The 14,987-nt window shown below is 24.4% G+C and overlaps 3 protein-coding genes across 3 annotated transcripts; 2 read left to right on the top strand and 1 right to left on the bottom strand.

The window, feature by feature from the left end:
* Positions 1–97: 97 nt before the first annotated feature.
* LOC129614238 (polymerase delta-interacting protein 3-like) lies at positions 98–1,707 on the bottom strand. The gene is made up of 4 exons (XM_055528721.1): positions 1,456–1,707; positions 1,096–1,394; positions 403–1,042; positions 98–336 (listed from the first exon to the last, which is right to left on the bottom strand). The coding sequence occupies exons 1-4, from the start codon at positions 1,527–1,529 to the stop codon at positions 258–260; spliced, it is 1,092 nt and encodes a 363-aa protein (XP_055384696.1). The 5' UTR covers positions 1,530–1,707; the 3' UTR covers positions 98–257.
* Positions 1,708–2,656: 949 nt separating this feature from the next.
* On the top strand, positions 2,657–5,364 carry LOC129614331 (autophagy-related protein 101). Its single transcript, XM_055528886.1, has 2 exons — positions 2,657–2,796; positions 3,548–5,364. Exon 2 carries the CDS (start codon positions 3,709–3,711, stop codon positions 4,369–4,371), a length of 663 nt encoding a protein of 220 aa, XP_055384861.1. The 5' UTR covers positions 2,657–2,796; positions 3,548–3,708; the 3' UTR covers positions 4,372–5,364.
* A 2,373-nt stretch (positions 5,365–7,737) lies between these two features.
* On the top strand, positions 7,738–14,708 carry LOC129614359 (probable serine/threonine-protein kinase kinX). Its single transcript, XM_055528932.1, has 2 exons — positions 7,738–7,914; positions 13,508–14,708. The coding sequence occupies exon 2, from the start codon at positions 13,509–13,511 to the stop codon at positions 14,388–14,390; it is 882 nt and encodes a 293-aa protein (XP_055384907.1). The 5' UTR covers positions 7,738–7,914; position 13,508; the 3' UTR covers positions 14,391–14,708.
* The last annotated feature ends 279 nt before the right edge of the window (positions 14,709–14,987 follow it).

The raw sequence follows: 14,987 nt of genomic DNA, 5'->3' as shown, positions 1-14,987 counted from the left end.
AAAACAAAACTTAATATGAAGCGATGTAACCGGCGGTTTGTAATCACACTCATTACATTTGCTAACGTACGTGGAAACACTAAACTCTAAACAATTCAATATACCTGCTTACTATTATCTACCTTGTATAATTTAATAAGAAAATTTTTTTTATATGTTAAATTGCCAGATTTTTATTAACCAACTCCAGACACACAACAAACTTTGCTTTATTTATAATTAAAGTTTTGTAATCTGATTCGTGGTTTTAAATTCAGTTACTTTCTGCGAAACAATACTTTATGTAAAGCGTCAATATCAATCTCTAAAGGTGTTTTGCCCGACAATTGAGATGAACTGAAAAATTTGAATTTTTCTTTAAATTTTTAAAAAAATTTTCAATGTGAAGATTTACAAACTTACGCCGAAACTTTTAATGCAGGTGCTGTTGGTTTATTAGATGCTCGTGGATTAACTAACAAACACTTCATTGGCTGACCATCCAATTGTCTATTGTGATAGGTGTCAACTGCTTTTTCAGCATCTTTTAAATTTTTGAAAATGACTTCAGCTACCCCAGGTTTAACTAACCGTGCTTCGTGCAGTTCGCCAATATCTTCAAAAAGCTCTTGAATATCGCTTTGACTTACACTAGAATGTAAATTGCTAACTACAATCCTATAACTTGATGGCAATATTGACACTTGAGACTTAGATGGATTAGCAAAAATGCCCATTGATACGTGTGGATCCGGAGCTCGTTCCAGTCTTGATCTCATTTCATATGATAGATGAGATTTTTCGGGGTTAAATCTTGTATGATAAGTTGGGCTATTACCCCTTAATATACTTTTATGAGGTATAATTTCTGGTGACATATTTCTTATTTTACGACGAATACTCATATTTTCAGGACCCTCCATAGAGCGAGATGGAATATCATATGCTTCAAACAAATCATTGCCCCATGGTTTCATTAAAGGTTTCTCACCATACATGTTAAAATTTGACACAATGTCATTATAAACAGTTCTGCGAAGACTTATGTTTGAAGGATCATACTCTACAAATTTTCCTTTAAAAAATTAAAAAAAAAACTATAAACAATCTTTTTACCTTCTTCTAGCATTTCCATATTATCGTAATCAATATATCCTCTTGGAGCTCCATATAAATTCCCAACAGGTATATTTTTTCGGATACTTCTTGGATTATCATTTCTTCTTAGCATATTGTTTACTTTTATTCCAACTTTCGAATTATCTATTGAACGCTGCTTGATTCTTAACCTAGCATCTTTTGTTCCCAATCTTTCACGAGCATCTCTAATTTTAGCACGCTTTTTCTGAATAATTTTGTTACGAGCATCAATAACCCTTGTCTTTCTTACTAAAGTTTTTTTTCTGGTCAAAAAGCTAAAATAAAAATTAAAATCGAAAAAATTTATATGTATGTAATTTCATAGAAAATGTTTACCTCTTAAACCCGCTGTTAGTGTTAGTTGAATTTATTTTTTTTTGTTTGATAATTTCATCGAGGCTCATATCCATTTTGGGCAATATAGTTGTCGATTAACAAATTGTTGTTCAATATATTGATTTTTTCAATTTTATTTTTAAACAAAAACCTAGGTTTTGTTTAAGAAAAATATTTTTTTAAGGCTTTATTTCTTTAAATTTAAAAGTTTTTATGTACAATATCCCAAACTTACTGCGAAAAAACACTGGAGGTAGGGATGGACAAAACCAACCGGTTATTTCTACTGTCAGTAACCGGTAAACATAATTTTTGTTGAGTTTGGAAAATCAAAGTAAGAATAAAAAACGTCACAATAATATAAATTTTAAACTCCTTATTTATTCTTTTAACCTTACTTGGCTTAAGTAATAATACCTGTATTTCAATATTTGTTTTACTGCAATATAAACATAAAAATGCGTATTTTTAATTTAGCCAAACAAAATCGATACTTGTACATATTTCATTTAAGCATATCTAGCTGTCAGGTTTGTCAAACAGAAGATCTGTGTGAGTTATTTTCATTTTAAAGCATTCAAGTTCGTTTTCTTTCTTATGATCAAAGAATACTCAGATCGTACTATACGCTCAAAAAGTATTTTCAGATTTCACAGAGTTTTTACACTAATTTCTCACTTCAAATATAAGAAATTATTAACTATAAGAATCACATATTTACATATTTATATTATTGCCCTATGAAAAAAATATTCAAATAAAAATAAATTCACAAATGTTATCTGTTAAAAGAAATCTGTATAAACTTTCAATACAAAAAGAATTACATAAAGTAGTTTATATGAACACGTAAATGTTATTGTCAAAATGAATATGGTATACATAAAAAACATTCATATCATTTTCTGACTTTCGACTTGACAAAGTAAAAACGTACAAATTTGTCATTTTCGAACTTACGCTATCCTTATTGTCCTAGCCTGTACTTTTCTTAGCCGTTTCTTTTATCAATCATACTTTTATATAATATATAATACGTAATATGTAAAACTGATATAGGTTTACAGTTCGTTCTTTTACTTTTTTGAGTTAAGTGGAAATCCACCTTTAGTGCACTAACTAAAACGACTTCTACTATAATATAAAATAAACAGCAACACTGTGAACTATGTCTTTATAGCAATATTTTTTTTATTTTGGGATTGCTTTGTCATAAAAAAAAACCGAGGTTGAGTTATCTTTAGAGTTTAGTAAAATATTTTGAAATAATAATTTAATTGTAAATTGGATTTTAATGATAAAAATATATTTCTTTAAATTATGTGCAGATTTAAAAATTAGGTAAATAACATAAAAAAATTCCATTGAGAACAAAAGATTTTATTAGCTCAAGTGCGCAATTATTAGTAATGACAAGTAAAACAAGTAAACTCGATAAACTAAGAAAAATGGAAAGTTGGAAAAATTCTAAATTTTTCAAACCAAAAAAGTTTCTAAACTTTATTAAGTTCAAGAAAAATATACGTTTAGTTCGTCTTTTCAAAGGAAAAACAGAATTCCAAATACCATAAATTGCAATTCTTTCGGAAGCTTTCCCATTTATTTTGTTTTCAATATCGAGCGCCTTTATTTTTTTAGGACTAAAGTTATTAGTTCAACAATTTCAACACGTAAATCTGTATAATATACGTATGTATATACATCATACCAATTTTTGATTTAATTATTTGATTTGTTAAATATTTACAACTTTGTAAATATTCTTCCAATCTACACAAGGGTGTACATTGGAAGAAGAATATTACGATACGGATAAAGAACCATGTTCAGTCTACATATTCATTTCAGAGTTCATTAAAAATTTCAAGTGCCTTTTAATCAATGTTTTAATTTAAAAATTGATGAAAATTTAGGTATGAACTCAATTCATGTAAGTAACAAAATATAAGCTCGTACCTACCTATATACTTCTAGCTTCTGACAAAAAACCTATATGTATAAAAAGGTAGCGAAAAGAAAAAACATTAATTTAGATTGAATTTTTTAATTTGTGCAGCAATATTGTTGGATATTTAGTTTAATTTTATTTTAGATTTCATATGTAATGGTGGAAGGAAAATTATAATCTATAGTGAAAAAGGTAGCGCAAAGTATCTGTCTTCAATTTTGCTCTACATGGATCGAAATCAGCATCGAATTTTTGATTGTAAATTAATTTAATATTAGTTAAACATATGCAAACTTACCAAAAAAATGAATGCCCGATCTCAAATTTTCGATCTTACTGTCGATAGATCAGGAAGGCAACTGGATGAAGCAGTAGCTAGCATATTCCATACCGTTCTTTTTCATAGATGTCTTGGGAAATTTATGTATACTGGTGATATTACATATTCAATTGGAACAGTCGGCTATACAGATATTGATTGTGATTTTATAGATTTCACGTATGTATGCTGTTCATCTGAAACCTTAAATCGTACAGTTAAAAAAGCCATAAATGTGTTCAGTGAAAAACTTCGAAGCAATGACAGCTCAGGCTCTGGCCAGATTAGCTTAGAATTTTTTCAAAAGAAAAAAAGTCGCTGGCCGTTTCAAGCGGAAAATATTTCTTGGGAAGTATGGACTGTGCGGCTAGATTTAATAAAATATGAAAATGAAGATGATAAACAAAAATGTCGGGAAACTGTTAGCGATTTATTAACAGAAAAAATTATATATATTACAGAAATAATGAATAGACATGAATATGTTCCAAAAATGCCGAGTCAAAATGAACTTGATTTAATATTTGATACATCTTTTCCAGATGTTCAACCTTATTTGTTTAAATTCGATTACATAATATCAGGTACAACTGTCCCATCGGTTGGTAATACAATGAAAAAGATTATTAAAGAAACACTTTCATTGTGATAGATTTTTATATTACTCTTAATAATAAGAATTTTGTAAAACTCAATTTATTTTGAAAATAAGTAGAAATAGAATTAATAATATTAACTTGGAATAAAAACTAGAGCACAACCACTATTCTGCAATTTAAATTAAATTAAAACTACACAAATTTGATTTTTTTTAAAGAACAAAAAACATATTTTTTAATTTCGTTTAACATTTTTTTAATTATTAACATTTTACATATATAAAATTAAATATGAGAAATAAAGCCTCATATTTTGATTTTTTGTGACAGAGTATGTTATAGAAATTGTAAGAACAAATTGACATAGTTTTATTTTTAAAAATTTAGTGTATTTCAAGTAGATAGAACTTCAAATTCTTATAAGTTTGCCATAAAGTTGAGTAATTTTTAAACAGGACTGAAATAACGCATTGTGTTATTTCTATCTCATTTTCAATTTTATTTTGAATCCGCGAAAAATACGGTAATTAAACAAGAATAAAATGTACCTACCAAAAAATAATACGTTTAATTTTAAGCTAAAAATGTAAAAAAATAATATATAACTCCAAGTTATCATTGTTATGATTTTTGATGTAATTCTTGCTGAAAGCTATGTAAAATAATAATGGATGATTGTAAGATGACTATTGATTACATGAAATAAATATAAAATTATAAAATATAATTTACCACATTTAAATTTATAACTCATGTTTTGCAATATTTCATGAATATTTTATATTATTTCTAAATTGTCAAAAGCTGATTGCAATTCGAGGTAAATTTAAATTACTTTCAAGAAATGCATGTTAACAAAAAATAATACTTGTAACAGACGTTTAGGCTTAATATAGTTTAATTGCAACTACTAATATTTTATTCGTAATTTTTTATAGGATAAGAAACTTTGTATAAAAATTAAATGTGTATTAAAAATAAGAAAATTCTTTTAAAAGAATAAATGTGATCAAAGAAAACAAAAATGATAAAAAATACAAATATCGAATCATTATGTTGTCGTTATAAGAAAATAAAAAAATATAGAGGAAAAACAAAAACTAATAGAAATTTTGTAATTATACGCTCAAATATGCTTTTGCTGAAATATATCAGCAGATTTAGTAAATAAGCGTTGAAAAGAATACAAGAAGAATAGAGCTTAAATAGAATTGTTCTACTTCAGTTTTCACGATTCGTGTTGTTTTTATCTTTCGATTTGTTTGGAAGCTTTGTTTTTTAAACTTTGCCTGCCTGAAACTTTTCTATTTTTTTTTTATAATTTTTTCCTAAAAAATGTTTAAAATCAGCTTTTGGACGTCTTAATTTAACAGAATTTTACTAACGTAAATTATTAAACTAGCAAAATAGCTAAAAAAATAAATTTACAAACAAAATACAAGATTCTTTCGACTTTTCGTACATTGTTGTACTGACACATTGGCGTCGATTGCTGCAACCAATACGATCTTTTTACATTATTCCATCAGCTTCCAGGGGATGGCTAGTAAGGTAAAAACAATAAAAAGATTGAGACTATAAGTATGTGTTATTGTTTCAAAAGATTCTGTTTAGTAAAATATAATATCCTATAGTAAATAATATATAATACTCCGGATGAAAGCTTTCGATTGCTTTCTAATGAAATGTAGTATGATAAAAAGGCTGTTTTATACAGTGTATTATAAGTAAGTATGTAAATATCTTTCTGACTTTTTCATCCATTTGACGCGTTAAATAAAAAGTAGTCCCTGATTTACAAGAATAAAATATTTTAATTTCGTGAAGTAAATTGTTAACATGCTGTTTTCAAAAATTGCAGTTTTGCTATCCAATTCAGCAATTACAACTTACAAACTCACAGACATCCTACTAATATCTATGTAACTTATTACTGCATTTTTGAACAAAAGTAAAAATATCCTTAGTATAAAAAAGGTATTTTTCTGTAATTAGTTTTAATTTTAAATAAGAAAATTTAATTTTGGGTGTATTCACATATAATTTTGAATGTGAAAATTTAACTTTGGATAGATATATTCACATATTTATGTATACCAGAAAATTTAAAATTGGGTTTTAAAATTTCATTTGTAAAAAAGTCCAAAATCGTAACTTGTAAGTTGTTGTAATGCTATCACATAATATATAATGCAGCAATAATGGAAGAAAAGCCATTTAATTGAGTTTAAATACTGTACTTATACTGCTGCAAGTTTATGTCGGGGATAGTGATGTTGTAGAAGGTGGAAATATTGATTTATAAAAAAAAATATACACACTTACTAAAACCTTTGTCTAGGTTTATACATAGTTTTGAATGTACATACATACATTTATGTAAGTATATGTCTGAAAATGAAACCTCATGGATATTATTTAATTAATTAATATCTAAATTTTCTAAAAATTAACACATTCAATCTCTTTGCCTTCGGAATGATAACCAGTTCATGAAATTAGACAAAAATTTTTAAATTAAAATTTGAGAAAAAAAAAAGAATTTTTAATGCTGCATTTTAAAAATGTCTTACAGATAATACCAGCCGCATTTTGAAAATTAAAATGATATTATATTACAGATAATACATAATCCCACATCTTATATGTTCTAGCCGATTTATGCAGTATTTTTACCAATTTTTCAATTCAACCTTTTTGAAGCTTTCTCTAATTTGTGAACAACAGTTTGAATCATTCTTTAAATCATTTGAAATAAAAAATAGGTGATAAAATAAAACTTCTTTTCTAGAATTTCGTTTATTTTTTTTTTTAATTTTTCCAAGCTTTTTTATATAAAGGTGTAAGCGCATACTTATACACCCATTGTATAGATATGTAGGTACATTTATTTTTGCTTTTTCTCAAATTTTCTTTTCCACAATAAACATGGTCCTATAATAAATGTAACCATAATAAAAAGCCATAAGAATTTTTTGATTTTTTAATATAAACGAACTTTATCCCATTTGATAGGAAAATTTATTCAAAGTAATATTTTGTATACTGCTAGCTGCTCCTATTGCGATGAAAATTAAAGAGAATCTTAAGAAACGAAATTCTCTTTTTACTTTAATTTGAAATTAATTTTTTTTTTATTGCATATATGCCCAATATATCCATCCACAGATTCTTTATTAAAACAACAAATCATATCATACGAGTATATGCAATGCGCATATATTTATGGATAAACGTACATATTAAAACCTTTAAGCGTCTTATATCTTAAAATTTTTATTTTATACCTTTCCAGTTCTCTTTTTACTCAATGGCAAGATATGGAGAGAATATTTTTTCCCCACCATATCCCTTTTGATTAGTGCGGTATTGTATGAAAATATAAAAGACGTTCCATGTAACAGAATCAATTTATTCAAGCTATAAATTCATTTAAAGGAAGACGTGGGTTGTTTTTGTGTTTTTTGTTTAAGATTTAAAATAAAAAAATTACATTTTGTGCCATTTTTTATTACCTATAGTGGCAATTTTTTTATATAGGGTGTTTAACTGTTTTAAATATTAATTATCAATTAAATTATCTAAACGTTCAGGTGAGTTTAATTTTTATAGTATCGTAATATTAAGATAAGAAAAATTTTAAATTAATTTTAATGATGTGAATTTTGTGCTAAGCGTATACATGTAGTTTTTTTTCTTAAATGAATTACATTAAAAATATTTTCAATGGCATTAATTAAAATAATTATTGTGATTTTCTATTTTATAAATTAAATAAATTTTTAAATGTAAATGTGTACAAATTTATATTACATACTTACACGTTGATTTCGTCTTATTATAAATTGCGAGAAAATTAATTTAAAAATTTTGAGCGAAAAATTCCATTAATTCCATTTTTATTTTCTTTTTAAAGTTTGTTTAATCAATTATTATAAAAAAAATTTTTTTTTTGGTTGAATTTTTTCGCAGCAATATTAGTGCATTGATTCATTGCGCTACATATAAACCATTTTGTTTTTAAATACATGTGTACACTTTTTCATATCTGTTCTCACACTATGTTGTATTTTTCATTTGATTTAAGTTTTATTTTAATATAAAGTAATTTAAAGCATAATATGTAATTTTGGGAGATGTGCCGGTTCTGGGAATTCTTCCGGCTATTTATGTATTTCCGGTAAATCGATCTCTAAACTAAGCTTAGAAAAATCTAATTTCATTTTACGTTTATCATTTAAATTAAAACAGAATTTTTGAAAAAGGTATCTATGATAATCCGAATTAAAATGCATTAGAAGCATTTAAAAAATTTTTCATATTATTTGTAATTTAATTTTTGAGAGTATTAAATTTGCTTGAGCATTTTTTAATATAATTGTTTCTAATTTTAATATAATTTTCTGAGATATTTGATTTCTCACATTATGCTCTTGTGGGAAGTTGCTCCGTTGGAAGTTATAAGAAATGATTTCTCTTGGATACGTATAATATGTATTTTAGAACAAATGTTTGAATAAATATTATATAATATTTAACAAGTTCGTAATAGTTTTTAGTTGTCAAAAATATTGTAATTTTTATTTTATGCCTATATAACGACTAACATGCCTAAATATTACTAACTTATCATAAATGTAGATTAACAATAGCATAAAAAAACTAAATTTCGTGCAAAATTACAACTTACATATATACTTATTAATAGTTAAGTAGTAGTATAAAAGTGTAATTAGACAATAATTTTATATACATAGATGTATTTTTACCTTTGTAAAAAAAAAATACATTCGGAAATAGTGACACCATTTTGAAATTTTGGTAGATTAAAATTTTAAATACGAAAAATGTAATGTAAATAATACATAAATTTTGGCAATTTTATTAATATTATTACTGTACAGGTATTTTTTAAAAATGTTACGGCGAAAGTACGTACAAAAAGAGCGAAATTTTGTTTGTTTGTATATTCAAGTAAAATTGAAATTTTGAAGATAAACATTTTCGATATATGTATATCTAATTTTAAATCTTAAAAATTACGTTAAAATTATTTCAAATTAAATTGAAATTTTTAAAAAAATCACTTTAAAGTATCCCGTTTACCAAAACTTAATCGAATTTTCCAATTGAATTTCTAACATTCTACAAACAACAAATGAATGTTTTTTATGTATTCATATGTCCATTGCATTCCAAACCGAATCAAACCAACACTCACATTAATTGACAGTTATTATTGCGGCTGCGATACTTCGATTATGGCCAATTAGGGTTAACGGTTTTTTTTAACTTTAATTAATTATAATGACTTTATCACTTGTACTTTCCAATTATTTAATTGTATTAAATAACAAAAAATTTTAAAAAGAAATGAATATCAAAAATTAAAAAAAAGAGCAAATTATATTGTCAATAATTCAAAATTTACATATAAAATCATTCCAAAATTCAAAATTATTTTAAAAAAGTACATTTATATTATTTTCTTTGTTGTGCAAAATGTAATTTTCAAAATTTATTTGATATGTATGTATTATGTCGTTTGGTTTCCTTTCTTTAAAAATTTTGATTATGTAATTTAAAATATTATATTGCATATTTGCGCATAACTGATCGTTACCTGAATGTGCAGATGACAGAACAGTTTAATAATTCCGAACAGATAACAGACTTGATTGCTTATATAGTACAGTAACAAAAAAATTTGTTCTTATATTTGTCAAAATATTGACTTTTAACGTAACAATGACATTTAATAATGAACTTCAAATTGATTTTTAAAAAATTTCAAATCGCTAATAATCAAACAATAATTTTTTTATCTGAATTCGGAAATATTTGAATTATTGTTGCATAAATGAAGGAGTATAAATTTGGTACCAAAAAAATTTTGTTTCTACCAAAATAATATTGTACTTTAAAGTACAATGGCCATTTCAAACTTTTTGATTTTAAACCTGTGTTACTAATTTCAATAAAGGAAATTGAACATTGAATATGTTACAATATTACATACGCAACTGATTACTTATAATTTATATGTTTATAATAATATATACAACATAGTATAAACACTATTTTCTTTCAATTCATAAGTGTCTTTTAAGAAATTCATTTTTTCTTTTTAATATTTAATGCTAATTGCAATAGCTAAGATTTACAAGAGTAAAAAAAGTATGAAATGGCAAAAAATTAATTAATTATTATAAATGTATTTTTTTTTTTGACAAGCTAGGAATGACTAATGATCATAAATAATTTGTAAGAATATAATTTTCATTTATTAGCTGGTACCCTTGAATGCATTTTTATATTTTTTAATTATATACACGTTATTATAAAATTACGTGTAGGTACCTCTATCTGTGTTATATAATTAAATAGTAATTTAAATAAAAAAAAATATTTGAAGATTAAATAAGATCTGTGAATCTTGCTGTTTCTCGAAAAATGCCAATCTTACAAATTGATGCATTAAATGTATAGTACCCATTAAATGTATAGTGTATAAGTAACCTTTGACTATAAATAAAACTGATTTGTTCTTAAACTTGTAATAAAAATTATGAATAATATTTTTTATTCATTTGTAACTAATTTGAATTTCAAAGCATATTTAAACTATCACGAATTATCCAACAAAAAAAAAAAAATCATGGATTTTATATTTTTTGTAGATATTTTAATATTTTTATTAGGTCAATTTTTTATACTTTTTATACGTGCATACAAAATACATTATGTTGTATTTAATATACACCTGCATAAAAAGTTCGATGATCAACATTATTGTATGTTAGGTTTTATTTATTTGATTTTATAAATAACTTTAATGGTAATGAACTGATAAACTACATTCTTGAGAAATATTTGTTGATAATTTCTTGAAAGTTTTTTCTTTTCTATAAGGTCATTATAAATTTTGTTGCATAATCTTAATTTGATTTCAATTTTTAAAGTTTTAAAAATCAAAAATATACATTTTTTTTTCTATTTGTAATTAAAAATACACAATATTAATAAATTTAATGAAAAGCGGCTCCATTCTATTAGAGTTAAAATCAAGTTTCGTGGAAAGAAGAAACGGTTTAGAAAAATTTTATACTTGTAATTTTATGGTTTCTAAATGTATTCTGTCATCTCAAGAATTTTTAAAATGAATTCTAATTAATTGAGACTGCAATATAGCACTGCTATGCATTATTCAATTGAATTATAAACTTTATTCATATTGCGACGTTTAATATATAATATTAAAAGAAAATTTTCTTAACCTCGAATTAAAATAAGCACAATGATTAATATACAATAAAAATAAAAAGCATAAAATGAAAATATATTTTATCGAGGAGTCGGTGAAACAATTTTCATTAGAATTTTTTACTCAAACAACTTTGAATATTTTTGGTACAAGAAATTAGTCCGAAATTTCTTTCGAAAATTTTATGTTTTTTCACTATTTTCACATTTATTTATATATGTTAATTATTTCCAATTGAATAGATATAATTTTAAAAAAAATAAATTTTCTTGTGATTACATTTGAATCACCTTCCTTATGGGTCATACCATACATTTTGAAAACCACTGTTTTGATTATTTTAATAATTGTTATAATATAGCGACCACCTTCAAGAGAAATTTTCGAAAACATGCATAAATTTGAATCTTCAACCAAAAAAAAATAAAGACTTATGTAATTACTTTAAATTATTGTTTTTTTTTTTGGTATTTCTTGCATTCAAAATTAAAAATGCAAGATTATGGTTGATATGGTTATATGAACAACTAAATTTATTTGTGAATAATATAAAAATCAATGTCTTTTTTATATATGATTTTGGACATTTTTAATAATGTTGAAAAAAAAATGTTAAATAAATGAGTAATTAATTAAAAATTCAAAATATTTTGGTTTAGAATATGGAATAATATTATTAGGCCGAATTGTGGAAAATTATAGATACGTTGAATTTAAAAAAGTTTGATAGAATTTTTATTTGTAAATGAAATTTTTAATAATTATTAATTTCAATTTAAGTATAAATTCTGAATTTTAATTTTTTTATATGTTATTTATTCTATGTTAATATTATTAGTGTAAAATATTACGAGAAACAAATTTGATTTAATAAAAATCGATTTTTATGAAAATCGATACAGTAAGTAAAGTATTTTAAGAAATCACAAATGACATGTAATTTACGTTTATGAAAATTTTTAATTGTGAATTCGGAAAAGCGTTTGTTTGTACTTCTCTTGTACCAATATAGAATTAGTAATTTTCATAGTGACTTTACAAAAATATAAGAACGTTCTTTAAATTCCTAAGGCATGCGATGTTTTATACTCTATCTTATACATTCCCACATACTTGCATACATATACACATTTCATTCTTAACTTAAATGAACTGATGTAAATTTTATATAGGAATTTTACAAAACTTCTTTAAAATTTTCAGAATGACTTGAAGCTTTTTTTTTAAATTATAAAATCATAGATAATTTCAATGCGATTCAGAATTGAACTTGTGCTTTAATATTATATATTTTATTTTGATTTCAAAATTTCTTCGCTTTTAATTAAATTTCCGGCTTTGTGTAAAAAAGTAAATTCATTTTATTTATTATATCTACATATTATATATATACAAAGTATATAAATACGTATATATGTGTATAATTTAAAAAAAAATATGTAAATATGATAACAATTTAAATTAATGATACTTTTCTCGATAAAATTCCATCTCTTCTTGAAAAAATAAAATATATGTGTGTATATTTGTATGTACATATGTATTTTTATTTCGTCTATTATTCAATAATAATATGAACCTAAAATAAGAAAATGCGGTAAATAAACTGTGCAATAATAACCAGTTTTTTTTAAAAAAAATATTTCTTTAGTTTTCTTATTATGTTTTTAACTATAATAACAAAAATAAAAGTAAAAAAAAAATAAAAATACTTTAGTATATGTTGCGAAAGTATCAATTAGACTTAAGAATATTGGGGCATTAGCCCTGTAATATTATCTTCTATATATATATCTATATATATATATATATATATATATTGTGTTGTTGTTACGCTTATACATATATAGTAGTAATATGAGAACATTTTAGTTATATTTAATTTTTATACTTGTTCTTTTTTTCTCTTTATTATTTTTCAGAATGAAAATTCAAATTTATCTTCTTGCTGCATTTCTATTAGGTGCTTCTTGCGCGCCTTTACCTGAAGAAGCCACTGCTGCTGATACAATAAAAAAAGAAGAACAAAAACTAGCAGAACCGCTTCCGATAGAAGAATCGAATAAAAAGGAAATTAAAAATGGTGAACAAGAAAAAAAATCTATTGATGAACCTAAACCTGAAATAAGAAATATTCCCGAAGTTCAAGTGCAAAATGTTGAAGAAAAAAATGTTGAAAAGAGTGCTGAACCTGAAGAAAAAATACAAGCAAAATTTCATGATGAAAAAATTGAAGAACCAAAAGCACTACCAGTAGAAGAGAAAAAAATTAGCGAAGAAATTAAAATAGAAGAACCAAAGGCATTACCTGTAGAAGAAAAAAAATCTGCAATTGAAATTTCTGAAGCAAAATCATCACCTAATATTGAAAGTGCAAAATCATTACAAGAAGAAAAAAAAGTAGTTCCAGAAGAGAAATCATTAGAAGCTGTTGCAGCACCAGAAGAAATTGAAAAACGTAAAAGTCCAGCTGAAAATGTTCAAATCATTGAATCAAAATCCGTATCTCTGGAGGAAGCATCAAAAAATGAATTAGATTCGAATGACAAAAAATTAGAAGAGAAAAAAGATGAAAAATTAGAAAAAAAAGAACAGATGAAAGATGATAAACCAACATTATTAGAAAGTGATAAAGAAAGTAAACGAGAAGAGAAAAATGTTGGAGAAGAAGATAAGGCCAAAGAAGATGCTGCAAGTAAATCAATTGAAGAAAAATCAAATGAAAGTGCCGAAACACCTGCAGCAGCAGCAGCTAGCAGCCAATCGAAAAAAGAAAGTGCGGAATCTGATGAAAGCAAAGAATAATTTTATTCTTTAAGGAATTAGAATTTTAATTAATATTTTTGTACTTTTAAGTGAATTCCAATATAATCACATGCAAATGTGTTTATTTTTTATTTTTAAAATGTTTTAAAATAAGTAGAAAGTATTATGTTTTTTTTTCTTTTTTTTTTTTTTTGCAATTTTCAACCTGAATTTTTTTTTTTTAGTAATTATAAGCATTTATAAGTAAAACATCATTATTACTTTACGTGAAATATGTTGCCTATAAAAGCCAACTTCTAAATTATAGTATTCAGCATTTTGTATCGTAAGTAAAACTTATATAAAAAAAATTTATAATATTAATAATATTATATTAAGTATTAGTATATTTATATATATATAAATATGAAATAAATATTAAATTGATGCTGGAATTCATATAACACACTTTTTATAATTTAAAAATTTTTTTTTAAAAAGAAGAAGGTTAAAGTATAAAGAAAAATTTGTACATGTAAAAGTATGGCATAAGGTACGTTCCAATCACAATATGGTGAACTTTTTTTTTTATATGTGCTTTTCGACACCAAAGATAATTTTTGATTTGAATAATTTTTGTGTCTGCTACTCTGCTCT

This window comes from Condylostylus longicornis, unplaced genomic scaffold, assembly GCF_029603195.1.
Source record: "Condylostylus longicornis isolate FDR11 unplaced genomic scaffold, ASM2960319v2 ptg000107l, whole genome shotgun sequence".
NCBI classification, from domain to species: domain Eukaryota; kingdom Metazoa; phylum Arthropoda; class Insecta; order Diptera; family Dolichopodidae; genus Condylostylus; species Condylostylus longicornis.
This window is presented reverse-complemented; position numbering and strand designations above follow the sequence as displayed.